Raw genomic sequence first — 26,451 nt, 5'->3', positions numbered from 1 at the left:
TTGGTCCCTTACAGCTAGGAACCCCCTCTCCCTCCATGTTGCCTCAAAATTGGCTGATTTATTATTGATTTAAAAGACTGCTTTTTCACAATCCCCTTAGCTGAACAAGACAGAGAGAAATTTGCCTTTACCATTCCTGTTGTTAATCACTGCCGACCATCACCCCATTACCACTGGAGAGTCCTACCCCAAGGGATGTTTAATAGCCCAACAATATACCAATTTTATGCCAATAAAGCATTAGAGTCGATTAGGACGCGGTTTCCTTCTTTGATCATTTATCACTATATGGATGATATCCTTTTTTGTGACCCACATCAAGAGCCTCTAGATGAGCTCGTTGCCATGCTCCCTGATCAACTAAACCAACAGGGTTTAAAAATAGCCCCTGAAAAAGTACAAAGGTCGACTCCATTTTCTTACCTGGGGCTACGCATGTTTAATACTCAAATTCGTCCCCTCATTCAGACTATTCCTAATAATGTTCGTATTCTTAACCATGTACAAAAATTGTTGGGCACCATAAACTGGATTCGTCCTCTCCTGGGCATTACTAACGCCCATTTAACCAACCTCCTGGCACTGCTTTCTGGTGATCCTAACTTAACATCACCGCGCTAGCTCACCCCGGCAGCAAAGAAGGAGCTGGACGATGTTCAGTCCATTCTCACCTCTCGTAGTTATGATAGGAAAGATCCCAACCTTCCTCTACAGCTATATATTCTTAATCCTAAGGATTTTTCTACCGCATTAATTGGGCAAGCTATTGTTTAAAAAGTTTTAAAAATAGAATGGCTCTTCACCCACGTAAGTCTTTTTTTTTTCTTTTGGTTTTGATATTATTATTTGTTCTTTTAATATGAAATTTATTTTCAAATTGGTTTCCATACAACACCCAGTGCTCATCCCAACAGGTGCCCTCCTCAATACCCATCACCCACCCCCCCCCTCCCTCCCACCCCCCATCAACCCTCAGATTGTTCTCAGTTTTTAAGAGTCTCTTATGGTTTGGCTCCCTCCCTCTCTAACCTTTTTTTTTTTTTTTTCCTTCCCCTAACCCATGTCCTCGTGTTAAGTTTCTCAGGATCCACATAAGAGTGAAAACATACGGTATCTGTCTTTCTCTGTATGACTTATTTTACTTAGCATAACACTCTCCACTTCCATCCATATGGCTACAAAAGGCCATATTTCATTCTTTCTCATTGCCATGTAGTATTCCATTGTGTATCTAAACCAAAATTTCTTTATCCATTCATCAGTTGATGGACATTTAGGCTCTTTCCATAATTGGGCTATTGTAGAAAGTGCTGCTGTAAACATTGGGGTACAAGTGCCCCTATGCATCAGCACTCCTGTATCCCTTGGGTAAATTCCTAGCAGTGCTATTGCTGGGTCATAGGGAAGATCTATTTTTAATTTTTTGAGGAACCTCCACACTGTTTTCCAGAGCGGCTGCACCAGTTTGCATTCCCACCAACAGTGCAAGAGGGTTCCCATTTCTCCACATCCTCTCCAGCATCTATAGTCTCCTGATTTGTTCATTTTAGCCACTCTGACTGGAGTGAGGTGATATCTGAGTGTGATTTTGATTTGTATTTCCCCGATGAGGAGTGATGTTGAGCATCTTTTCATGTGCCTGTTGGCCATCTGGATGTCTTCTTTAGAGAAGTGTCTATTCATGTCTTTTGCCCATTTCTTCACTGGATTATTTGTTTTTTCAGGTGTGGACTTTGGTGATTTCTTTATAGATTTTTGGATACTAGTCCTTTGTCCGATATGTCATTTGCATATATCTTTTCCCATTCCATTGTTTGCCGTTTAGTTTTGTTGATTGTTTCCTTGGCTGTGCAGAAGCTTTTTACCTTCATGAGGTCCCAATAGTTCATTTTTGCTTTTAATTCCCTTGCTTTTAGGGATGTGTCAAGTAAGAAATTGCTGCGGCTGAGGACAGAGAGGTTTTTTCCTGCTTTCTCCTCTAGGGTTTTGATGGTTTCCTGTCTCACATTCAGGCCCTTTATCCATTTTTAGTTTATTTTTGTGAATGGCGTAAGAAAGTGGTCTAGTTTCATCCTTCTGCATGTTGCTGTCCAGTTCTCCCAGCACCATTTGTTAAAGAGACTGCCTTTTTTTCCATTGGATATTCTTTCCTCCTTTGTCAAAGATTAGTTGGCCATACTTTTGTGGGTCCAATTCTGGAGTCTCTATTCTATTCCATTGGTCTATGTGTCGGTTTTTGTGCCTATACCATGCTGTCTTGATGATTATAGCTTTGGAGTAGACGCTAAAGTCTGGGATTGTGATGCCTCCCGCTTTGGTCTTCATCTTCAATATTACTTTGGCTATTCGGGGTCTTTTGTGGTTCCATACAAATTTTAGGATTGCTTGTTGTAGCTTGGAGAAGAATGCTGGTGCAATTTTGATTGGGATTGCATTGAATGTGTAGATAGCTTTGGGTAGTATTGACATTTTAACAATATTTATTCTTCCAATCCATGAGCATGGAATGTTTTTCCATTTCATTATATCTTCTTCAATTTCCTTCATAAGCTTTCTATAGTTTTCAGCATACAGATCTTTTACATCTTTGGTTAGGTTTATTCCCAGGTATTTTATGATCCTTGGTGCAGTTGTAAATGGGATCAGTTTCTCTTTTTGTCCTTCTGTTGCTTCTTTATTAGTGTATAAGAATGCAACTGGATTCTGTACATTCATTTTGTATCTTGCGAATTTGCTGAATTCATGTATCAGTTCTAGTAGACTTTTGGTGGAGTCTATCGGGTTTTCCATGTATAATATCATGCCATCTGCAAAAGGTGAAAGCTTGACTTCATCTTTGCCAAGTTTGATGCCTTTGATTTCCTTTTGTTGCCTGATTGCTGATGCTAGAACTTCCAACACTATGGTAAACAGCAGCAGTGAGAGTGGACATCCCTGCCATGTTCCTGATCTCATGGGGAAAGCTCTCAGTTTTTCCACACTGAGGATGATATTAGCTATGGGCTTTTCATACATGGCTTTTATGATGTTTAAGAATATTCCTTCTATCCTGACTTTCTCGAGGGTTTTTATTCAGAAAGCATACTGAATTTTGTCAAATGCTTTTTCTGCATCGATTGACAGGATCATATGGTTCTTTTATTTTCTTTTATTAGTGTGATATATCACATTGATTGATTTGCCAATATTGAACCAGCCTTGAGTCTCACTTGATCATGGTGAATAATTCTTTTCATATGCTGTTTTAGTTGATTTGCTAGTACCTTATTGAGAATTTTTGAATCCATATTCATCAGAGATATTGGCCTGTAGTCCTCTTATTTTTGCGGTGTCTCTGTCTGGTTTCGGAATCAAAGTAATGCTGGCTTCATAGAACGAGTCTGGAAGTTTTCCTTCCCTTTATATATTTTTTGGAATAGCTTGAGAAGGATAGGTATTATCTCTGCTTTAAATGTCTGGTAGAATTCCCCTGGGAAGCCATCTGGTCCTGGACTCTTATTTTTTGGGAGATTTTTGATAAATGATTCAATTTCTTTGCTGCTTATGGGTCTGTTCAAGCTTTTTATTTCTTCCTGTTTGAGTTTTGGACGTGTGTGGGTGCTTAGAAATTTGTCCATTTCTGCCAGGTTGTCCAGTTTGTTGGCATATAAGTTTTCATAATATTCCCTGATAATGGCTTGTATTTCTGACGGATTGGTTGTAATAATTGCATTTTCATTAAGGATTTTATCTATTTGGGTCATCTCACTTTTCTTTTTGAGAAGCCTGGCTAGCGGTTTATCAATTTTGTTTATTTATTCAAAAAACCAACTCTTGGTTTCGTTGATCTGCTCTACAGTTTTTGTTTTGTTCTGTTTTGTTTTGTTGGTTTCTATGTTGTTTATTGTTTATTTCTGCTCTGATCTTTATTATTTCTCTTCTTCTGCCGGGTTTGGGGTGTCTTTGCTGTTCTGCTTGTATTTCCTTTAGGTGTGCTGTTAGATTTTGTATTTGGGATTTTTCTTGTTTCTGGAGATAGGCCCGGATTGCAATGCATTTTCCTCTCAGGACTGCCTTCGCTGCATCCCAAAGCGTTTGGATTGTTGCCTTTTCATTTTCATTTGTTTCCATATAATTCTTAATTTCTTCTCTACTTGCTTGGATGACCCATTCATTCTTTAGGAGGGTGTTCTTTAACCTCCATGCTTTTGGAGGTTTTCCAGACTTTTTCCTGTGGTTGATTTCAAGCTTCATAGCACTGTGGTCTGAAAGTATGCATGGTATGATCTCAATTCTTGTATACTTATGAAGGGCTGTTTTGTGACCCAGTGTGTGATCTATCTTGGAGAATGTTCCATGTGCATTCGAGAAGAAAGTATATTCTGTTGCTTTGGGATGCAGAGTTCTAAATAGACCTGTCAAGTCCATCTGATCCAATGTATCATTCAGGGCCCTTGTGTTTTTATTGATCCTGTGTCTAGATGATCTATCCATTATTGTAAGTGGAGTATTAAAGTCCCCTGCAATTACCCCATTCTTATCAATAAGGTTACTTACGTTTGTGATTAATTGTTTTATATATTTGAGGGCTCCCATATTCGGCACATAGGCATTTATAATTGTTAGCTCTTCCTGAGGGATAGACCTTATAATTATTATATAATGCCCTCTTCATCTCTTGTTAGAGCCTTTAATTTAAAGTCTGGTTTGTCTGATATAAGTATGACTACTGCAGCTTTCTTGTGACTTCCAGTAGCATGATAGATAGTTTTCCCATCCCCTCACTTTCAATCTGAAGGTGGCCTCAGGTCTAAAATGAGTCTTTTGTAGACAGCCAATAGATGGGTCTTGTTTTTTTGTTTTTTGGTTTTTGTTTTGTTTTGTTTTGTTTTTTTATCCATTCTGATACCCTATGTCTTTTGGTTGGTGCATTTAGTCCATTTACATTCAGTGTTATTACAGAAAGATACGGGTTTAGAGTCATTGTGATGTCTGTAGGTTTCATGCTTGTCGTGATGTCTCTGGTACTTTGGGGTCCTTGCAACATTTCACTCACAGAATCCCCCTTCGAATCTCTTGTAGGGCTGGTTTAGTGGTGATGTATTCCTTCAGTTTTTGTTTGTTTGGGAAGACCTTTATCTCTCCTTCTATTCTGAATGACAGATTTGCTGCATAAAGGATTCTCGGCTGCATATTTTTTCTGTTTATCACATTGAAGATTTCCTGCCATTCCTTTCTGGCCTGCCAAGGTTCAGTAGATAGGTCTGCCACTACTCTTTTGGGTCTCCCTTTGTAAGTTATAGCCTGTTTATCCCTAGCTGCTTTCAGAATTTTCTCTTTATCCTTCTATTTTGCCAGTTTCACTATGATATGTCGCGCAGAAGATCGATTCAAGTTATGTCTGAAGGGAGTTCTCTGTGCCTCTTGGATTTCAATGCCTTTTCCCTTCCCCAGATCAGGGAAGTTCTCAGCTGTGATTTGTTCAAGTACACCTTCAGCCCCTTTCTCTCTTCCTCTTCTGGAATCCCCATTATACAGATATTGTTACGTTTGATTGCATCACTTAGTTCTCTAATTGTCCCCTCATACTCATGGATTTTTTTATCTCTCTTTTTCTCCGCTTCCTCTTTTTAATAATTTTATCTTCTAATACACCTATTCTCTCCTCTGCCTCTTCAATCTGAGTTGTGGTCGCCTCCATTTTATTTTGCAGCTCATTTATAGCATTTTTTAGCTCCTCCTGACTGTTTCTTAGTCCCTTGATCTCTGTAGCAATAGATTCTGTGCTGTCCTCTATACTTTTTTCAAGCCCAGCGATTAATTTTATGACTATTATATTAAATTCATGTTCCGTTATTTTGCTTAAATCATTTTTGATCAATTCGTTAGCTGTCGCTACTTGCTGGAGTTTCTTTTGAGCTGAATTCTTCCGTTTTGACATTTTGGGTAGTCCCTGGGGTGGCGTGGAACTGCAGGGCACTTCCCCTGTGCTGTCTGGACTAACTTGTGTTGGTGGGCAGGGCTGCAGTCAGACCTGATGTCTGCCCCCAGCCCACCGCTGGGGCCACAGTCAGACTGGTGTGTACCTTATCTTCCCCTCTCCCAGGAGCGGGACTCACCATGGAGTGGTGTGGCCCCTGTCTAGGCTACTTGCACACTGCCAGCCTTTTGGTGCTGCTTCTATGGGATCTGGCGTATTAGCCGGGGTGGATCCGCAAGGTGCACAGGGGCGGGAGGGGCAAGCTTAGCTCGTTTTGCCGTCAGTGGTCCCCTGAGGGAGGGGCCTTACAACACTGGGAGGGGGCAGGCAGACCCGTCAGAGGGATGGATCCACAGAAGCACAGCATTGGGTGTTTGCACGGTGCAAGCAAGTTCCGTGACAGGAACTGGTTCCCTCTGGGATTTTGGCTGGGGGATGGGTGAGGGAGATGGCACTGACCAGTGCCTTTGTCCCCCACCGAGCTGAACTCTGTCTTCCAGGGCTCAACAACTCTCCCTCCCATTGTCCTCTAGCCCTTCCACTCTCTGAGCAGAGCTGTTGACTTAAAACATTCCAGATGTTAAGTCCCACTGGCTGTCAGAACTCACGGAGTCCGGCCCCTCTGCCTTTTGCAAGCCAGACTCAGGGGCTTGGCCTGGCCTGGTGGGCTGCTGCTCCACCGCCCCAGCTCCCTGCTGCCACTGGGTGTAGGGCACACCACCTCTCTGCCCTTCCTACCCTCTTCCGTGGGCCTCTCGTCTACGCTTGGCTCCGGAGAGTCTGTACTGCTTGTCTTCTGGTGGTTTTCTGGGTTATTTAGGCAGATGTGGGCGGAATCTAAGTGATCAGCAGGACGAGGTGAGCCCAGCGTCCTCCTACGCCACCATCTTCCTCCTTGGTTTTACCCCCATAAGTCTTAAAAGTACTCTCACCGCACTCATATTCAACATAGCACAATTAATCCAAAAGGGATGTTGGAGATGCTGGGCGTTGTTAGGTCAGGACCCTGTAAACATCCACTTGCCAACTCGCAGCACTTTCTTTGACAAGGCTATCCTTCTTTGACAGGGCAAGAAGAACCCGGAAGAGGGGTCTCCAAGCTAGAGACCAGAGCTTGTGTTAGTCCCGTCGGCCATCTTACTGTGTAAAACTTTATTCATTTTCCCAACATTCCCCCTTTTGATGCCTTTTAAAAAATCTTTTATTAGGCACCACTTTTTAGCTCTAGGGGTTGGTACCCTCGGAGGGCTAAGATCCGTGCTGCAGTTTGGCAAGCAACAGTGTTTTCAATAAAACGTACCAGGGTATTTAGCATACAGGGGCCGATGGTCACAAGTAAAATTATGGAAAGGCAGGGCCCTGCCAGGGCAGGGAGCCAGGATGCCCAGTCTGTGAGATCCCATCCTCTCCACTGACTGATATTTTCTTGTTGTCTATGTTGAATTCTTTCCTTGAGTTCCTCAACCTTAGTCCTGACTATTCCTGATTGGTTTACAAAATAGCAACATTCCTCCCCCCAGAAAGATACAAGTCCCTCCTTTTTCTGAAGTGAGGAGGTCGAGGGCTCACCTATTTTGGAGGGACACTGCTTCCAGGGAGTTTATTTGGCTTTGTAAGGTTACCAGGGAGTCTGCCATCCATTCCATGTCCAGTTTGTTGGTGCAGTCTCTATTAGCCCAACAGCAAGAAGCAAGATCAGAGCTCTGACACCAGTAAGGGGGAAGGGCTGGCAGAGTTGCATCCGAACCCCTGGGCTTGGCCCACACGTTGATTCCTCAAGCTTTTGTCATGCACAGGCCAGCCAGCTTCTGGGGTGTGGCTGGAGCAGGGCTAGAGAGCTCAGGGGCCAGTGTCTTTTTGAGGGTCACTTTAAGCGGGTTGACTTGATCTGGATCACTTCGCCACGTTGAGGGTTCCTCTGACTTGGCCTTCTTAACTCTGGAGTGATGGACCCATGGGGTGATACCTGAAACTGAATCCTCTAGTTGGTTGTATATCTGTAAAGTCCACCTCCAAGTCTTCAAAAGGGGCAGTTTTCTGGTAACTGTCAGATCAGGTTTAGGGAAGATATGGTTTGCATATTTAGAGATCCATCCTGTTTTCCAGTTGTTGAAATAATCATATGCCCATGGGGTCTTATTATTATCCCCACAGAATAACAAGCACAGAAGATTGTCTATACATGAAATACTGTGACAATTTTTCTGAAGTTTACCTCAAGTTGTCTAGTTTAGGCAAACAACAAACATTTAAAGACAATCATAACTAGAATTTAACATCCATAATGGTGCATTGTTGGAACATAGTTTTTCTCCCTAAAAACCCCCCTTTCCAGAGATAGCCAAATTGAGACCAATGCATTTGTAGAACAAGTCCAGTCTTAACAAACCTGGCCTAACTATTCATATAAGCTCAGCAAGAATAGCGATTGATCATGAGGATCTTTTAAAGTTTGCTTTGCTGGAACATTTTATAAGGAATCTCTGGGTTGAACTTTTAGTAGCCTCTCCAGGCCAGAAGTCAAGACAAATACTTGCCATCAGACAGGCCTGCAATACCTGTAGAATGGGGCGAACTCCTCTTCATGAGGTCCCCAAGATATCCTGAGGTTCCTGCACCCACCAGGAAGTGCCCTTATTTACTCACCTGGTGAGGCTGCTGGGAACTCTGTAAGCAAGGTATCAGGCCAACATTTCCAAGGGGCTTTATGGCTCTGTGTTTCATAAAGCCAACCTTAGTTCCTCAAAGCTGTCTGGTCACATCTGAGTCTATGAATGTCACTCTCAAATATGACATTCCAGTCAAAGCCTTGGTAAAATAACCAGTATTTCCGATGGTGACCTGTTACAAGATGAACAGATTCTTATTGAACTTATGCAAACAATTGTAATTGCCATCAGGGAAAGAATACTCACTGAGAGGTTTTGAATTTCAGGGGAGTTATGCAGAGAGAAAAGATAAATGCTTCAGGGTATAAATGAATACTTTATGACATTTCTGTATATCATAGATATCTTAAGAGAAATTTTCCTTAATCTGGAAGAGCAAACATTAGAGAACCAGCAATATTTTCAACAAGAATCACAAAACTGTAATCTTCCTCAGTTCATTTAATCCCATGTTCCTAATTCTTGTTCAATTTGAATGCAGCTTTTTAGTTCTGGAAATTCTTACCCATTTTAGTATTAATCTTAAAGATGTCGAATACCTGTAATTTTCCCCAAAGTCCTTTTTTATAAATCTCCTTGAAGAAGAAACACGTTTTGTGAGAGAATAACAAAAATCTCAGAAACAGGCATCGTTAAAGATCTGATGAGAGTTCATTATGATGCAATTGACAAAGAAATCTGGTTATTTCTGTGACACATAACACTGTGACACATAATCAGAATATAAGTGATGACCTTATACCAAAACATTAAAACTTTTGGAATTGCATATATATTTGGGCAGTTACAACATTTATCTGTGCAATACAACCTAAGGGTTACCATTGCATGACAGTGCCTTTCCAAGTAACTTAGCATCCCAAATAAAAGGGCCTAATTGGTCAAAAAAGACTTTCATTTATCATTTAAATCCTGGGAAGTTTGCTAAAACCTTAGGAAGTTATAAGTACATCGTAAATAGGATTACAGATCATTACAAATCTTAAAACTTTATTTATTCAACCAAGGTGGCAATAAAAGAACCTAAAGGTGAATGTATAGCATTATATAGTTGTTACCAAAACCTAGTTCCTTTAACATTGAGAAGTTTTAACTAAGTAATCAAAGACCTGATAAAGATCAAACCTAAAACTTTGGTTTGCCCAGAAGACAAGGCTTTGTTTGCATTCTTATCAAGAGCAGGTCAACAGTCCAAGAAAACTTTTTTATTTGAGCAGAGAGAAAAGAAGAATTTCAACCTTAAATTCCATTCATCTCAACCTTAGTCCATCCTGAGCACACATAAAATTCCTTTCCAAAGATTTCCCTTCATGAACTTTCTACAACTTTCCTTTGCCTTCAAACTTCGTCCCAAAGCCATTTCTCTCCAAATAGCCAGTCTCATTTAGGACAAAATCACTTTCATCTACCCTCAACAAAAATGTATTTCCATTCCTTATATCTTTCTTACATACCTCCTACTTGCCTACATACAGGGTTGCTTTCCTTATTTCCATCAGTCTCAAGTACACTTAGCAGAATTTTAACTCTTAGGAAACCTTAGTCTCCAATTGAGGACTTAGTAACCAACTGAGAGGTGTTTACACCAGAATTTTTTTACATGGTAAATTCATGAACCAATTAAGTACAAAGCATGTTTTCCAATAGGTCCAAATAGCCTTAATTTCTCTGCAATAAGAAGTTAAAAACACAAACCCGTGTCAGTAGTCAAAGCTTTAGCAACTTATTCTATTTGGAAAATACCTAGATGTCCAAGGGGGTGCACTTTACTCCTTGACCTTGAGGATGGGAGGAGGAGCCAATGGTGATGAGGTACTGAGGAGGGTATAGGAACCAGTTACGTAGACCACACCCAAGCTGGTGCAGAAATAGCAGGGGTAGGGGGAAGGCAGAAGAGGCAAGGTGCCAGTAGAAGGCAGAGAAGGAAAACCTAATTCAAAACCTTAACTCAGAGGAGCAGACGCCATGTTTTTATTGTTCCACCAAAGTGGAAATATGGAGTCCACATCAGTCCAGAGAAGACTGGGAATTTCCCCGAAATGAATGGAGTTTCAGCAACTGCTTGGGAACATTCTTTAAAGTCCCCATCCCGAGGTAGACTAACCACAGTTGGCTCCAATTATAACTGTTAACCTGGGAAATGAGGGAGAATCCCTCACATCTATTAGGCAGAGGAACAGGGGGAGAGAGCCAGGGTCCCCTTCAGTATGATTCTATCTCGGCCAGACCAATACGGTTCCCTTCTTGAGATTCCTCCTGATATCGGCTGGGTTTCTGGGACTTTCCTTGGTTGAGACATTTATTCTTTCAATGTCCTTTCTCCTTGCAGTAGGCCCACTGACCCCTTGCTAAGGAGGTTCTGGGCCTCCCCCCTTTTGGCGGCTAGACTTTCCCCATCCTTTTGTCACGACTCTCTTGTGCCTCTGGAGCAAAGAGGGTGTAAGCCTCGCATCGCCTCGCATGATAATCCCCGGGGGAATCCCCTTGCTGCTGGTCATATTCATGGGTTTCTCAGCCCCTGCTCTGATCCCCCAGAGGAGAGCCTCTTCGTACCGGTGGGGGGAGGGAGCCCGGTGAGTCATAAGGTGGCAGAAAGACAGGATCTTCCTCCGGGTCTCCTGCACACACTAGGGAAGTGGTGGGTTGCTTCTTTGGCTCCCTGGTTGAGTCTCTGGATAAAGCAACTAAAACCTTTGCCTGGCTCTGCTTGCTATGGATGAATTGCACCCACAGCGGAGGATTTCAGGCAATTTCAAGCCAGTAGTTGATGTATGGAAATTGATCAGGGTGACCTGGGTCTCTGGAGACAACATGCCAGATGCAGCGGACCATTGGGACATCCAAGGTTCCCTCAGAGGACCCTACTACAGCAAAAGTGGGCCATTCTAACTCACATAGGGTCCTTAACATGCCAGCGGTTATTTTAATTCCATAGTCTCCCCAAAACCCCTTCTTTGCTCTGTCCCGACCCCATGTTCCCGTGAGGTGGAGTCACAAAGACAGACAGAGGGATAGGGGTGTCCCCTCTAATGAAGAGACCGGTCAGATGCCCATCTGTCCATGTCCTGAAGGAACTTAGGGGACGTTTAGCCATAGCGGTCTCAGCTTTGTGACTTACGATCAGAAACTATTCCGATGCCACCACAGAGTGTGTGCCATTCACCACGGAATCGCAGACGAGCCCACTCAGACTCCATGGGCTTCTGGGGACCTTAAGGATGCCTGCCCGTGGAGGCACAGAAGCGAAGTCGGCAAGCAAGCTAGACCGAGTCACACATTCACACTCACATACACACCAGAGGCTATTACATTCCCTCTCACAGAATTCCTACCTGTGAGACTTCTGAGGTCTCCGGGGAGTGATCAGGCCCCCCCTTCCACTCTTGTGAGTGGGCCTGGCTAGATTGGGCCCCAGCCTTACCGGTTCCGACGTCGGGTCCAGGTCCTCACCTGCCAAGTCTCCTCCAGTCCGGCAGGAATGGCGGAGCAGGGTTGGCCCGGGGCGACCAAGTGGGAGACTGCTGAAATTCAGGCAGGGTGCGCCTTCTCCCTTGCGAATCCTCATTCCATCACCACCTCGTCATTCTCCCAAACCAGTGGCAACAATGGGCCGGCGCAGTTGGGTTTCCCAATCAGGGAACCAAATATGTTAGGGAACCAGGATGGAACGCTGGTGGAAAAACCAAGCGGCACTCGGAGGTGGAGATCTCGGTGGATCAGAGGTTTATTTAACACTGGTGGGCTCAGAGGAGACCGTTTCTCCAAAGATCTGAGCGCTGAATGCAAGTGGGAAGGGTAATTTATAGTTGTCAGCTTCCATAGGGTTTTGGCACGCGGGCGCCCGCTCCACAAACAGGGCAAGAAGAACCCGGAAGAGGGGTCTCCAAGCTAGAGACCAGAGCTTGTTTTAGTCCCGTCGGCCATCTTATGGTGTAAAACTTTATTCATTTTCCCAACAGTTTCTCAAGAATGTTATCCTCTTTTTGAAGCCAGAGCCTCCCATAATCTTTACCATCAAAACTGGCAAGCTCTAAGAAAACAATTTACCCTTACTGTGAATGAGGCCAAGCAAATCATTTACTTCTGCTCAGACTGTTAATTACTATCCCCTGAATTCCTTCCCAGCAGGAACAAAACCCCGGGGCCTCAAGCCTAGTGAGATTTGGCAGACTGATGTTAACGTTTACCCTGCATTTGGTAAACATAAGTATATCCATGCATCTATAGATACTTATTCAGGTGTTATTTTTGCCTCAGCTCATACAAAAGAAAACACCAAAGTGATCATTCAGCATCTTCTGCATGCTATTGCAGCCTGGGGCTTCCCCCACACAATTAAGACAGATAATGGCCCAGACTATGTCTCCTCTTCATTTCGTGACTTCTGTGCCTTATGGAATATCTGACATATTACAGGTATTGCTTAAAACCCACAAGGCCAAGCTATTATAGAACGAGCATACAGTGTTCTAAAAACCATGTTAAAAAACAACAACAACAAAAACAAAAACAGAAAAGGGGAACATACCCATGGTGGTCTACATTACAACCTCAACTTCTCCTCGACCATGCTATGATTACGCTTAATTTTTTAAATCTTGACCCTCAGGGACTGACTACTAACTGAATGGCACTTTTCAAAACGAAGAGAAGCCCTTTCACCCTATGGTGCTGTACAAAACCCCCAAAGGGGGGCCCACATGGTCTGGGCCCACTAAACTTCTCACCTGGGGTAGAGGATAATGCTTGTGTTCTTTCAGATTCTGGACTTCTGTGGAACCCCTCTCAGTTGGTGAAGCTGTACCATGGCGTGGTGGAGACCCCCAGGATATCTTCCAGTGAACCAAAAATTCCAGAGAATGACTCTGAGTGAGCGGCCACCAGCCCCCTTTTTCAAGATGGATGAAGCCTCTTTATGGACTGCTCATCCTGAAGCCACTCCAGAAACGCAAGTCCTTGCCCCTGATATAACATGAGGAAGCCTTAAATGCCTGTCTAACCAGGCCAGCATCCTCTTACAACACAATGGTATTACATACACTCCTGACTCGCACCTGATGGCCATGATCTCCATCATTGACAGAAATTCGATACGAGCAACACTGATTCTACTCCTTGCCCTCATTTGCCTAGGCCAAGGTCAATATTCATATTTGGCTCATCCCCTTAACCCACCTATATTCAATAGCCTAGCCCTCCTAGGCCAGGATATGCCTATTAGCAATACTGACACTGAGTTCATGGGAGGATCCAACCTTAACCCTCCCTTCCAAACTAAACAAGAACATTGGCTTTATATGCCGAGACCTGAATGGTGGCTTACTTCAGTATGTGTGTTACTAAACTTAGCAATTTATCTGCCTGCCTTAAACTAAAAATCAACTGGTTTTTACATGTACAGCCCAAAACTTCTACCAGGCCAGACAATTTTACCTTTTTCTCAGCCACAAGCTTTGATATACCGCAAAAAAAAAAAAAAAAAAAAAAAAAAAAAAAAAAAAAAAACAAGCATATCTCACACTCCTAATGTTATAGCTTGCTCCAGTCTCAAATATTCAGACCACCCCTGGAACAACATTCCTTGGGCAACCTGTTATGGAGAGACTGAGCATAATCTTCACTGGGGTAATTGGACTATTATTGACAGGGATCCTAGAGGACATCTTGAAACAAAATATTCTAATAAGACCATATCCTTTGGCCAGTCTAGTAAGGAGGATATTTTTTTGGAAAGATGGAGGCTTGTCTGGCCCTATAATTTCTGCATATAAAGGGAAATTAAAAGGACCTTGGCTTGTTAGTCTTTGGAAGCTAGGTCTTCCCTTCTTCACACTACAATTAGCCATGGTGAAATTTATGTAAAATGACATGTTAACTTAACTTGGGCCTCCCTGCACAATGTCCAACTTGCATGGACTACTAATTGTGTCCCTTCTCCCTACGTTCTCTTTGCTACCTCCACCTTACAGGTCCAACAACTAGAAACTAATTATAATATCTCTACTTCTCAGGGCTGGTTTATGTCCTGCATAAGTAATAATATCATCACCCAATTAAATATATCCTCCTAGTTAGTACTTAGACACCGTGTCTCAGCCTGGGTTCCTGTTAAATAGGTCTGAGCCCTATATGCATCCATCAGGACTAGGTGTGCTTTCAAGCTTATTTGACACTGGCACTCTGCTGCATGGCAGAAAAGATTTGTTGGCCTGTTAATCACGGGCATCTTCACAGCAGTAGGCATTATTGCCTCTGCCTCTGTAGCTGGAGTCAGCCTGCATCATACTATCCAGACAGCCCATGTGCTTAATAAGTTTATGATAAATACTACCAAAGAGTCTGTAAGCCAGACTTCCATTGATAAACAAGTTTTGGCCCCCCTTGAAGCTCTTGAGGCTGCAATGGAATTTACTGGAAAGAGACAAGATGTGGGAGATGCAGGAGAGAAGCATCAAAGGAAAAGACTTCAAAAGGGAAGGGCTGGAGAAGGTGCAAGGCCTTAGGACATGTTTACACAGCTGAAGGTGGCTGCTGCTAGTAAGGAACGCCTAGAGCCATTAACATTGTCCAGGGCTGGATCCTCCTTGACACCTGACCCTTCCTAGTGTTATAGAAACCAAGTAACTTGAAATTCAACCTTGAAAAGCTAAACCATTAGATTGATTAACACACTTGCTTAGCTGACTTTATGCACGTAGTCTTTAGCAATTACCCTAATAAAAAGAAGCTTCATTCTGGAGTCGGGACCTCATTCCGACTGGAGTATGAGGACCTTCACTTAACTGCACTTTGTTTGCCGACTCATTTTTTGCGACTCCGGCCATACACCCTGCAACAATTGGCATAGTTGGCAGGATACGGCACAGAAAACAGTCTTCGAGACTACTTTGGTTTACAGTCACAGAGGACCGAAACAGAGCAGTAGGACAGGTAAGTCCTGGCTTTGGGATAGTGAAGGATGGGAAACTCCCAGTCTCATGATCATGACGCTTACTCTAAATCACTTTGTACTTTATTGCAAAGTTCAGGAGTAAAAGTGAAAAGGGGAACTTTTGATGAGCTCTGGTACTTGGTTAAAAAACATTGCTATTGGTTTAATCCGTCTGGAAAAATCGTTTAAACCTTAAACAATGGAGACTAATTATGAAAACGCTTAGACGTGCTCATCAAAATGGAGATATCATTTCTTTAAAAGTTTGGTCTTTATGCTCTTTAATTGAGATGGCTTTACAGCCTGACTCAGAACAAAATATATGTTCACCTAAGTTAAAAACTCATCAAGAAGAAGGAGATGAGTTGGATTTTACATCTGATAGTTGTGAGGATGAATCTTCCTCTGAAGATCAAAGCTATAGTGCCTGAGGAAGATACTTTACCAGAATGGCCTCCACCGCCACCCACAAATGATAACTTGGAGGCTACTGCCTCCCTTATAATAAAGTATACCCCCTACTGCTTTAACTGAAAATACAGAAATTGCTACTCATGTTAAACGAAAGACTGCCTTTCCAGTCACTTCCAAACCTTTTTCTAATGACCAGCCTCACATAATAGTTCCTTCCAAGGAACATGAAGGCCCTATCATTCCACCTCTGATGCGAGGGTTGATAAAAGCTAAGCAGGAAGGAGATTTAGAATTGATACAACCGGTATCAGAAATATTTCCGGTTACTCTGAATGCTTTTTCACCAAATGCACAATATCCTAATGGAAGCTATAATGCTGAATACTCTCAGATCCCTGTAAAAATTTTTGAAAGATCTTAAATTGGCATTAACTCTCCTTATACGCAGGGCTTACTTTCAGCATTTGCTGACACCGAACGCTTGATTCTTAAAGATTGGGAAATGTTGGCTAGAACTGTTTTATCCCGTGCTGAATATTTACAATTTATGACTTGGTGGGAAGATCAAGCTAAGATTCATGGGGAAAGAAACGTTCATGATAATATTCCTATTGACAAGGAACAACTTTGTGGACAAGGACAATATTCTCAACTAAGAGATCAATGTGGTTTGAGTGATCAAGCAATACAACAAGTAATACAACAATTGCTGTAAGATGTCTTGGCAACGTATAGCTACCCCAGGGGAGGTTACCCCCTCATTTGCAAATGTTAAACAGGGACATAGTTAACCTTATGTTGACTTTGTAGCAAGATTAAGAGATGTTTTGGCTAAAACAACTCCTCAAGCAGGCCTAAGGGATTTGTTGCTTCCTATTGTGGCTTATGATAATGTTAATTCAGAATGCCAGTGAGCTCTTCCTGCTATAAGAGTGGCTGTTGGGTCCATGGCTGACTATGTGAAAGCATATGCTGATATTGGTACCCCACTTTACAATATGAACCTCCTCGCTGCTGCTATAAGAGGGACAGACCCTTTTAAATCTAACACCAAATGCTTTGGTTGTGGAAAAAGTGGCCACATGAAAAAAAAAGACTGTCGAAAAATAAAGGACAAATTTTTAAAAAAGATAAGCATAATGTTAATAATACCAGTGCTAATAATCTATCTAAATTAATGTCTCCAACTGCTTTATGCCCTCATTATAAAAAAGGATATCATTGGGCCAATCAGTGCCATTCCCAATATCACAAAGATGGGCATCCTCTTCCACCTCCTAATATTGATCAAAATCAGGGAAACTTATCACGGGGCCTATCACATGGCCCAACAAACAAAATGAGCTTTTATCCAGCCAGCAATGGGTCTCAACACCACAACATCGACAGGTCACAGACCTCCGTCATGCAACAACTGGGAGTGAGGCTTAGATCTCCCTGCTGTAGACCCAGTTGTTTTACAGCCTTCCTTGGGTGTCGTTACAGTTAGAACAGGAATCTATGGACCTTTGGGAAAAGGCACAGTAGGCCTTATTTTTGGACGGAGTAGTCTTACACTTAAAGGTATTCATGTGCATCCTGGTGTTATTGACTGTGATTATGAAAATGAAATTCAAGTTATGATACTGGCCGGTAACCCTTATACTATTCAACCAGGAGATAAAATTGCTCAATTACTTATTCTTCCTTATATAGAGGGCCAAAGCAATCCTGTTATCAGAACTGGAGGTTTTGGCAGTACTGGGAAACAACTATATTGGCAAACTTTTTTGAAAGATCTTCGCCCCAAAATACATCTTAAAATTAATAATAAATCTTTTATAGTATTACTAGACACTGGAGCTGACGTTACCATCATATCTGAAAAGTTTTGGCCTTCATCTTGGCCTGTTGAGAACATACCTGTAATTTTTACAGGACTTGGCTCCTTAGGGGGAATAAAAAGAAGTCAACAGATTATGAGATGTGAAGGACCCGAGGATCAGATAACAACTCTTAAACCCTATGTGGCTAACATTGCCATTAATCTGTGGGGTAGAGATTTACTTCAACAGTGGGGTGCATATATTAATATCCCATCTATATCTACTCAAAATAAAAATATAATGTGTGCCATGGGATATGACCCACTGAAGGAATTAGATAAAACTCAACAAGGCAATAAAACACCCCTCGATATTTTTCCCCAAACACAAAGCCACAAGGCTAGGATATCCAAATGTATCCTAGCGGCCCCTGCCAGAGAACAAAAATATGCGCTGTCTTTAAAATGGTTTATTGATGAGCCCATATGGATAGAGCAGCGGCCGCTTTCTCAAGAAAAACTGGCAGCTTTAAAATCTTTAGCTTCTCAACAATTAGAGGCGAGGTATATTGAACCTTCAACTAGTCCCTGGAATTCTCCGGTTTTTGTCATAGAAAAGAAATCTGGAAAATGGAGAATGCTGACTGATCTCCGAGCCATAAATAAAATCATACAACCTATGGGGGCTCTACAGCCTGGCCTTCCGACGCCTGCTGCTATCCCTGGAGATTGGAAAATTATAATTGTTGATCTTAAGGATTGTTTTTTCTCCATTCCCTTAAGCCCTAAAGATTCGGAGAGATTTGCGTTCTCCCTTCCTGTAATTAATCATGAGGAGCCCATAAGCAAATTTCAGCGGAAAGTTTTACCCCAAGGAATATTAAATAGTCCCAGTCTTTGTCAGCTTTTTGTTGCAAAACCTCTCTGATATTTACGATCTCAGTTTCCTCATGCTAAGATCATCCATTACATGGATGAAATCCTATTAGCTTTACCCGAACGACATGATTTACATGCACTCTTTTTAGCAGCTCAGGCAACCCTCTCAAAATATGGCCTCCTTATTGCAGAAGACAAAATTCAATTTGAAGATCCCTTGTTCTATTTAGGTCAAAAATTAGTACAAAATTCAATAATGCCTCAAAATGTTCAAATTCGTAGAGATACCTTGCATACTTTGAATGATTTCCAGAAGTTACTAGGAGACATTAACTGGTAGCGTCCTACTCTAGGTATACCTACTTATCAACTGACTCATCTCTTTGATGTACTTAAAGGGAATTCCAATTTAAATAGCCCTAGGAAATTAACTCCGGAAGCACCCTAAAAATTACAATGGATTGAACAAAAAATTGCTTCCAATCAGCTTACTTGAATTAACTCCTTGCGACCTGTTTCCTTGTTAATTTTACTGTTACCTCATTCTCCTGCAGGAATACTTTGGCAGGCTAATGGAATCTTAAAACGGATATTTCTTTCCAACAAGCCTTAAAAAAATTATCTACATATTTAGACAAAACAGGAATGTTAATTTTAAAGAGTTGGGAGAGACTTAAGGAAATAACAACCCAAGACCCTGAGACAATTATAGAACCTCTGTCTCATGCACAAATATCCATGGCATATCAGCAATGCATTTCATGGCAACTTGGAGTTGCAAATTATATAGGTCACATAGACAACCATTATCTTAAATCCAAATTAGTTGAATTTATCAAAACCACCTCCTTTATCATGCCTCGAGTTGTACAGTCAGTACCTGTAAATGGACCTAATTATTTTACAGATGCCAACAAATCCAGTTATTCTGCATATTATGGTCCTACTTCTAAATGTGTAAAATCCCCATATGCTTCAGTACAAAAGGATGAACTCTTGGCCATATTTTTATTACTTAAGGATGTTTCCTCCTCCATCAATATCTTAAAGGATTCAGCCTATTCTAAAAAAGTGATTGAAAACTTGGAAACCGTTAAATATTTATTCAGATGTCTCAGAATTGTCTGACTTATTTTTTCAAGTCCAACATTGTCTCCAACACCAATCCCATCCTATATACATTACTTGAGAGACTAAAGAAAAATTATCAGGTGTACCCACAACCGCAAGGAAAAGACACCCCCCCCCCCCTGCTTCTCTGCCGTTCCTGGAACCAGCCAGGGCGTGCCCGGTTGTGGTTTGACCTAAAGGCGGGAACCAATCAAGTTCTGCTGAGTGTTCAAATTTAAATGTCAACCAATAACAGCTCTGTAACCTCGAAAAACCCCTAACTTCCCCATAACCTGTTTGTGCCTGTCTATAAAAGTGCTGTAAAAACCTCGCTCGGGGCCTCTTAGCGTCACCAGCAACGAGTGCGCGGAGGTCCGGGTTCGAACCTGCAATAAACAACCCTTGCCGCTTGGCTTTGACTCTGGACTCTGGTGGTTTGTTTTCGGGGGTCTCTCAAATGAGGGCATATCACTTGGGGGCTCGTCCGGGATCCCCCCCCCCCAAGCCCACCAGACCCCAAGCCAACGGGTCGTCCCTGAGACCGATCGGTAAGTGAGCCGGCTCTGTCCGTTTCTGTCTGTATATCGTCTGTTCGTTTCTGGCTCTCTCCCGCACGGGATCTGTATCGGGGACTGACACAGCCCTGGCGGACGGGCTATAGGGCAGTCAGTCGGGTCCAGTAGGAGACGTCCACTGGCACCCATCTGGGGCACCTTTTTGGGCCCGTCGGAATTCTTCTGTCCGGGTGACAGACACCCGAAACGCGCTAGCGATCTATGTGTTGTGTTCTTTATTCTGTAACCTTTAAGCGTTGACCCCCTTCTCTTTCACAGGTGACCTGGCCTGGCACAACCGGGAATCCTCCTAACTTTACTACCTCTCCTTTCAATCCTTTTCTCCACCTCCAGGATACAGATGGGCCAATCTCAAAGCATTCCTCTTTCTCTCCTTGTTGCTAACTTCAGAGATGTTAGAACCAGAGGACAGAATTTGAGTCTAGACATCCGGAGGGGAAAATTAATAACCCTCTGCCGCTCCGAATGGCCAACCTTCAGCGTTGGATGGCCACACGAAGGAACTTTTTGCCTCCCTATAATCGCTAAGGTGAAGTCAAAGATTTTTCTACCGGATCGCGAGGGGCACCCCGATCAGATTCCCTACATTCTAGTATGGCAAGATTTGGTAGGAAATCCACCCTCTTGGTTGGCCCCCTTCCTGTCATCAGGAGCATGTAAGGCCCTTGCCATGTGGCCCGCAGACCCCCCAAAGCCAAAGACGCCATCTGCACCCTTGTATCCCATATTGACCGATAGTCAGGACCTACTATCCCTAGACCCTCCATCCTATCATCCCCCTCCCCTTGTACCCCGGGCCCTGCCCGCAGCAGCCACCCCGCCAGTCGCCCCGCTAGTTGCCTCCCCTAGGGGAACCGGGAGGACGGGAAGTGGCAGCTGCGCCGGAACCAGGAGGACGGGAGGCAGCAGCCGCGCCGGGCCCCATTGAAAACGAAACCAACCACAAGGGGCCAGCCGGCGGAACCCGCGGGCTCACCCAGCGTGAGCCAAACCCTCGCCTCCCCGGCTCCACTGTGGCCCTACCCCTGTGGGAAATAGGACCCCCAGATGAAACAGGCATCCCCCGACTCCAGTATTGGCCCTTTTTCACCAGTGACCTGTACAACTGGAAAACACAGAACACTCGATTCTCTGATAACACTAAAGACCTAATAGCTCTTTTAGACAGTGTCATGTTCACCCACCAGCCCACCTGGGACGACTGTCAGCAGCTCCTCCGCATCCTGTTCACTACAGAGGAGTGAGAGAGGATCCAATTAGAAGCAAGAAAGCTGGTTCCCGGAGACGACGGTCAGCCGACATCTAACCCTGACCTCATTAATGCGCCTTTCCCCCTAACCAGACCTCCACAGGATGAATGGGACTACAACACGGCAGAAGGTAGGGGAAGGCTACTCATTTATCGCCAGACTCTGATGGCGGGTCTCCAGGCTGCTGCTCGCAAGCCCACCAATTTGGCTAAGCTATATTCGGTCATACAGGGAAAGACAGAGAGTCCAGCTGCTTACTTAGAGAGACTAATGGAAGCCTTTAGACAGTTTACCCCCATGAATCCAGAAATCCCTGAGAACCAGGCTGCTGTCGTTATGTCCTTTGTAAATCAAGCAGCTCCTGACATAAAAAAAAAAAAAAAAAAAAAAAAAAAAAAAAACCTCCAAAGGCTAGAGGATTTAGAAGGTAAACAGATCCAGGATCTGCTCTGTATAGCACAACAGGTCTACAACAACAGGGACGCCCCAGAAGAGAGACAGATCAAGGCCACAGAGAAAATGACTAAAGTCCTGGCCGCTATAGTCCAGAAAGAACAGCCACCCCCAGAAGGCACTCAAACAACACGCCCTCCCAGGCGGCACTTAGATAAAGATCAATGCGCCTATTGTAAAGAAAAAGGCCACTGGATACGAGAATGCCCCAAGAAGAAACAACCCCGCCCCAGCCAAGGACAATGGCAGCCTAAAACAGCTCCCATACTGTTTACCCAAGATACAGAATAGGGAGGACGGGGTTTGGATCCCCTCCCCGAACCTAGGGTAATGTTGCAAGTGGAGGGGATCCCGGTCCAGTTCCTAGTTGACACCGGGGCACAACACTCAGTTCTGGTCAAGCCCCATGGAAAAGTATCTGAAAAATCATCCTGGGTACAAGAGGCCACCAGAATAAAAAAGTACCCTTGGACAACTCAAAGGACTGTAGACTTAAGGACTGGGAAGGTAACCCATTCCTTCCTGGTCATTCCCGACAGCCCCTGCCCCCTGTTGGGGAGGGATTTGCTTACCAAAATGGGGGCCCAAATTCATTTCCAACCGGGAGGACCCACAGTGACTGACTTTCACAACCAACCCATATCTGTACTCACTGTGAGACTGGAAGATGAATACAGGCTGCATCAGAAACCCACTCCTCTGGATCAGGGTATCGAGCCCTGGCTTCAACGCTTCCCAGACGCGTGGGCAGAAACGGGTGGTATGGGGCTAGCAAAACATCGCCCAGCCCTATTTATAGAGGTCAAGCCTGGGACGGACCCCGTCCGCGTGCGCCAATACCCTATGCCCGCGGAAGCCAAAAATGGCATCACACCGCATATCCGCCGCCTCCTTGACTTCGGGGTCCTACGCACCTGCCACTCAGCATGGAATACCCCCCCTGCTGCCCGTGCGCAAACCCAACAGCGGGGAATACAGACCAGTGCAGGACCTGAGAGAAGTCAATAAGCGGGTGATGGACATACATCCAACCGTTCCTAACTCCTATACTCTCTTGAGCGCCCTCAGCCCAGAAAAACAATGGTATACTGTTCTGGATCTGAAAGATGCTTTTTTCAGCCTACCACTAGCGCCTAAAAGTCAAGAGCTATTTGCATTCGAGTGGACAGATCCAGACAGGGGCATAAATGGCCAACTCACCTGGACCAGACTACCACAAGATTCAAAAACTCTCCGACCCTGTTCGACGAGGCTCTACACGAAGATTTGAGTACAGACAACACCCAAATATAACTCTCCTGCAGTATGTTGATGATCTCTTGATAGCTGCCGAGACGCCCAAAACCTGCATCCAGGGAACCGAAGGTCTCCTGCGAACTCTGGGAACCTTAGATTACCGCGCCTCAGCAAAAAAGGCTCAGATCTGCAAGTCAGAGGTAACTTACCTGGGTTACTTACTGAAAGGGGGGCAACGCTGGCTAACGGATGCCCGGAAGGAAACCGTCCTTCGTATTCCCAGACCGCAGACACCACGACAGGTGAGGGAATTCCTGGGGTCAGCTGGGTTCTGCAGACTATGGATACCAAGGTTTGCTGAACTAGCAAAACCCTTATACCAGGCAACAAAAGATCACCAGCCCTTTAGTTGGACGGAAGAAGCCGAACAGGCCTTCCAGCAAATCAAAACTGCCCTGCTATCAGTACCTGCCTTGGGACTCCCCGATGTTTCCAAACCCTTCCACCTATATGTAGATGAGAGCCGGGGCATAGCTAAGGTGGTGCTAACCCAACATTTGGGGCCCTGGCACAGGCCAGTCGCTTATCTAAGAAGTTAGATCCAGTGGCCGCCGGATGGCCACCCTGTCTCCGGATCATTGCAGCCACTGCCCTGATGGTAAAAGACGCTGATAAGTTGACCATGGGCCAAGAACTACAAGTCACCACCCCGCACGCCATCGGAGGCATCCTCAAACAGCCGCCTGACCGATGGCTGAGCAATGCCCGACTCACTCATTACCAGGGACTGCTACTGAACCCCCACAAGATCATCTTCACCCCCCCCCCCCGACGGCCCTGAACCCAGCATCACTGCTGCCAGATCCAGACATGGGGACCCCACTTCATGACTGCAGTGACATACTGGCACAGGTTTATGGGATTCGAGAGGACCTGCAGGATCAGCCATTATCAGACGCAGACGCCATCTGGTTTACCGATGGAAGCAGCTTCGTTCACCAAGGACAAAGGTATGCGGGGGCGGCCATGACTTCAGAGACCGAGGTGGTGTGGGCAGAAGCTCTACCCCCCGGAACCTCGGCCCAGAAGGCTGAGCTAATAGCCTTAACCCAGGCCCTAAAGTTAGGAAGAGATCGCAAGCTAACCGTATACACTGATAGCCGATATGTTTTTGCCACCGCTCATGTACATGGGGCGATACACAGAGAACGGGGGCTCCTCACGGCTGAAGGAAAAGACATCAAAAATAAAGAAGAGATTCTAGCCCTACTAGCAGCCATATGGGAACCCAAAAAGCTAGCAATTGTGCATTGCCCAGGACATCAGAAGACAACCGACCCAGTTTCCCAGGGCAACAATTTGGCCGATCGGACTGCAAAAAACATAGCTCGGCCCCCAGCGCAATTACTGACCCTACAGCTGCCAGATCCCGGACCCCGGGAATTGCCCCCCAGCCCTGAGTATTCAGAAAGCAATCTTCAATGGATGAGTAAACTTCCTGTGACCCGAGTCAAAGATGGCTGGTGGAGAGACTCCAAGAACAACACTATACTCCCAGAGAAGCTAGGATGGCAGGTTCTAGAGCGGATCCATCACAGCACCCACCTAGGTTCCCGGCGAATGTTAGATTTAATGAGACAGAGTGGACTGAGAATCAAAAATGTCTCCGATAAGGTTGATCAAGTAGTCACTAAATGTACTGTGTGCCAACTCAACAATGCGAGTAGTAATCCTCAGACATCAGGGGCAAGACAAAGAGGGAGCAGACTGGGGACCTATTGGGAAGTAGATTTCACTGAGGTAAAACCAGGAAAATATGGATATAAGTATTTGCTAGTTTTTGTAGATACCTTTTCAGGATGGACCGAAGCCTTTCCAACCAAGAATGAAACGGCGTAGATTGTAGCCAAAAAGATCCTGGAAGAAATCCTGCCCAGGTATGGTTTTCCAGTAATGATAGGGTCAGACAATGGACCTGCATTCGTCTCTAAGGTAAGTCAGGGACTGGCTTCCATACTTGGGGTTGATTGGAAATTACATTGTGCATACCGACCCCAAAGTTCAGGGCAGGTAGAAAGAATGAACAGAACATTAAAAGAGACCCTAACCAAATTGACCATGGAGACTGGTGCTAAGTGGGTAGTCCTTCTCCCCTACGCTCTGTTCAGGGTGCATAACTCCCCATACAAACTGGGACTCACACCCTATGAAATAATGCATGGTAGACCACCCCCCATCATCCCTAACCTAAAAGATGACCTTGTCAAAACTGAGAACGATAATGGTCTTGAACTCTTGCTCTCCCTACAAGCCTTGCAGAGGGTCCATGAAGATGTATGGCCCAAATTAAAAGAACTTTATGAGACTGGAGCCCCGCCTATTCCTCATCAATTCTGACCCGGGGATTGGGTCCTCGTCAAACGTCATCGGCAGGAGACTCGAACCCAGGTGGAAAGGACCCTTCCAGGTCATCCTGACAACGCCTACGGCCATCAAAGTAGACAGAATCGCCGCCTGGATCCATTACACCCACGCCAAACCGGTGGACCCGTTCTCAGACCTCATCGGACCCTCAAAGACAACCTGGACTGTTGACCGGACTAAGGACAATCCTTTAAAATTGACCCTACGCCACCAACGGACTAAACCGTAACTATGGTACTTGCCCTCCTCTTGATTGTTCTGCAAACTCTGTCTGTAGATCCAAACCCCCACAACCCCTATAATTTGACATGGGAAATTACTAATTTAGAGACTCATGAAGTCTACAACAAAACCCTAGGAACTGCCCCATTAAATACCTGGTGGCCAGATCTATATTTCAATTTAGAAAAAGTTAGTCCATTAGAAGAAATGGAAGGAGGTAAATGGAGGCAACTGCAAAGGAGGGTATCAATAAGTAGAAATGGATTTTATGCATGTCCGGGATTTAGGACGGGGGCGATGAGGCGCACATGTGGAGGGTTTGAAACCCTCTATTGCGCAGCCCGGAGTTATGTCACCTCCAATGATGGGGAATGGAAGTAGAAAGTAAAACCCCAATTTATTGAAATGTCCTATGTCCGACCATGTACCCGCACCAGGTATGATGAAAACTGTAACCTCATTCGTGTAAGATTTACAGAGGAAAGGAAAAAAGACAGGCGATGGGTCTTAGGACTCACTTGGGGA

The 26,451-nt window shown here is 44.3% G+C and overlaps 1 protein-coding gene across 1 annotated transcript; it reads left to right on the top strand.

The window, feature by feature from the left end:
• The first annotated feature begins 345 nt into the window (after positions 1-345).
• Positions 346-25,933, top strand: LOC125157025 (uncharacterized). Its single transcript, XM_047843274.1, is given in 19 exon segments — positions 346-592; positions 10,617-10,722; positions 10,958-11,201; positions 12,032-12,350; positions 13,389-13,497; positions 15,476-15,558; positions 16,102-16,370; positions 16,422-16,667; positions 17,437-18,597; positions 20,229-20,314; positions 20,675-21,078; positions 21,191-22,980; positions 22,982-23,261; positions 23,264-23,317; positions 23,320-23,865; positions 23,868-24,103; positions 24,106-24,733; positions 24,839-25,712; positions 25,714-25,933. Coding segments are annotated over 19 exon segments (7,902 nt in total).
• The last annotated feature ends 518 nt before the right edge of the window (positions 25,934-26,451 follow it).

The sequence above is a fragment of the Prionailurus viverrinus genome, chromosome X (genome assembly GCF_022837055.1).
Source record: "Prionailurus viverrinus isolate Anna chromosome X, UM_Priviv_1.0, whole genome shotgun sequence".
Classification (NCBI taxonomy): Eukaryota; Metazoa; Chordata; class Mammalia; order Carnivora; family Felidae; genus Prionailurus; species Prionailurus viverrinus.
The sequence above is the reverse complement of the archived record's forward strand: the minus strand, read 5'-3'. Positions and strand labels throughout refer to the sequence as shown.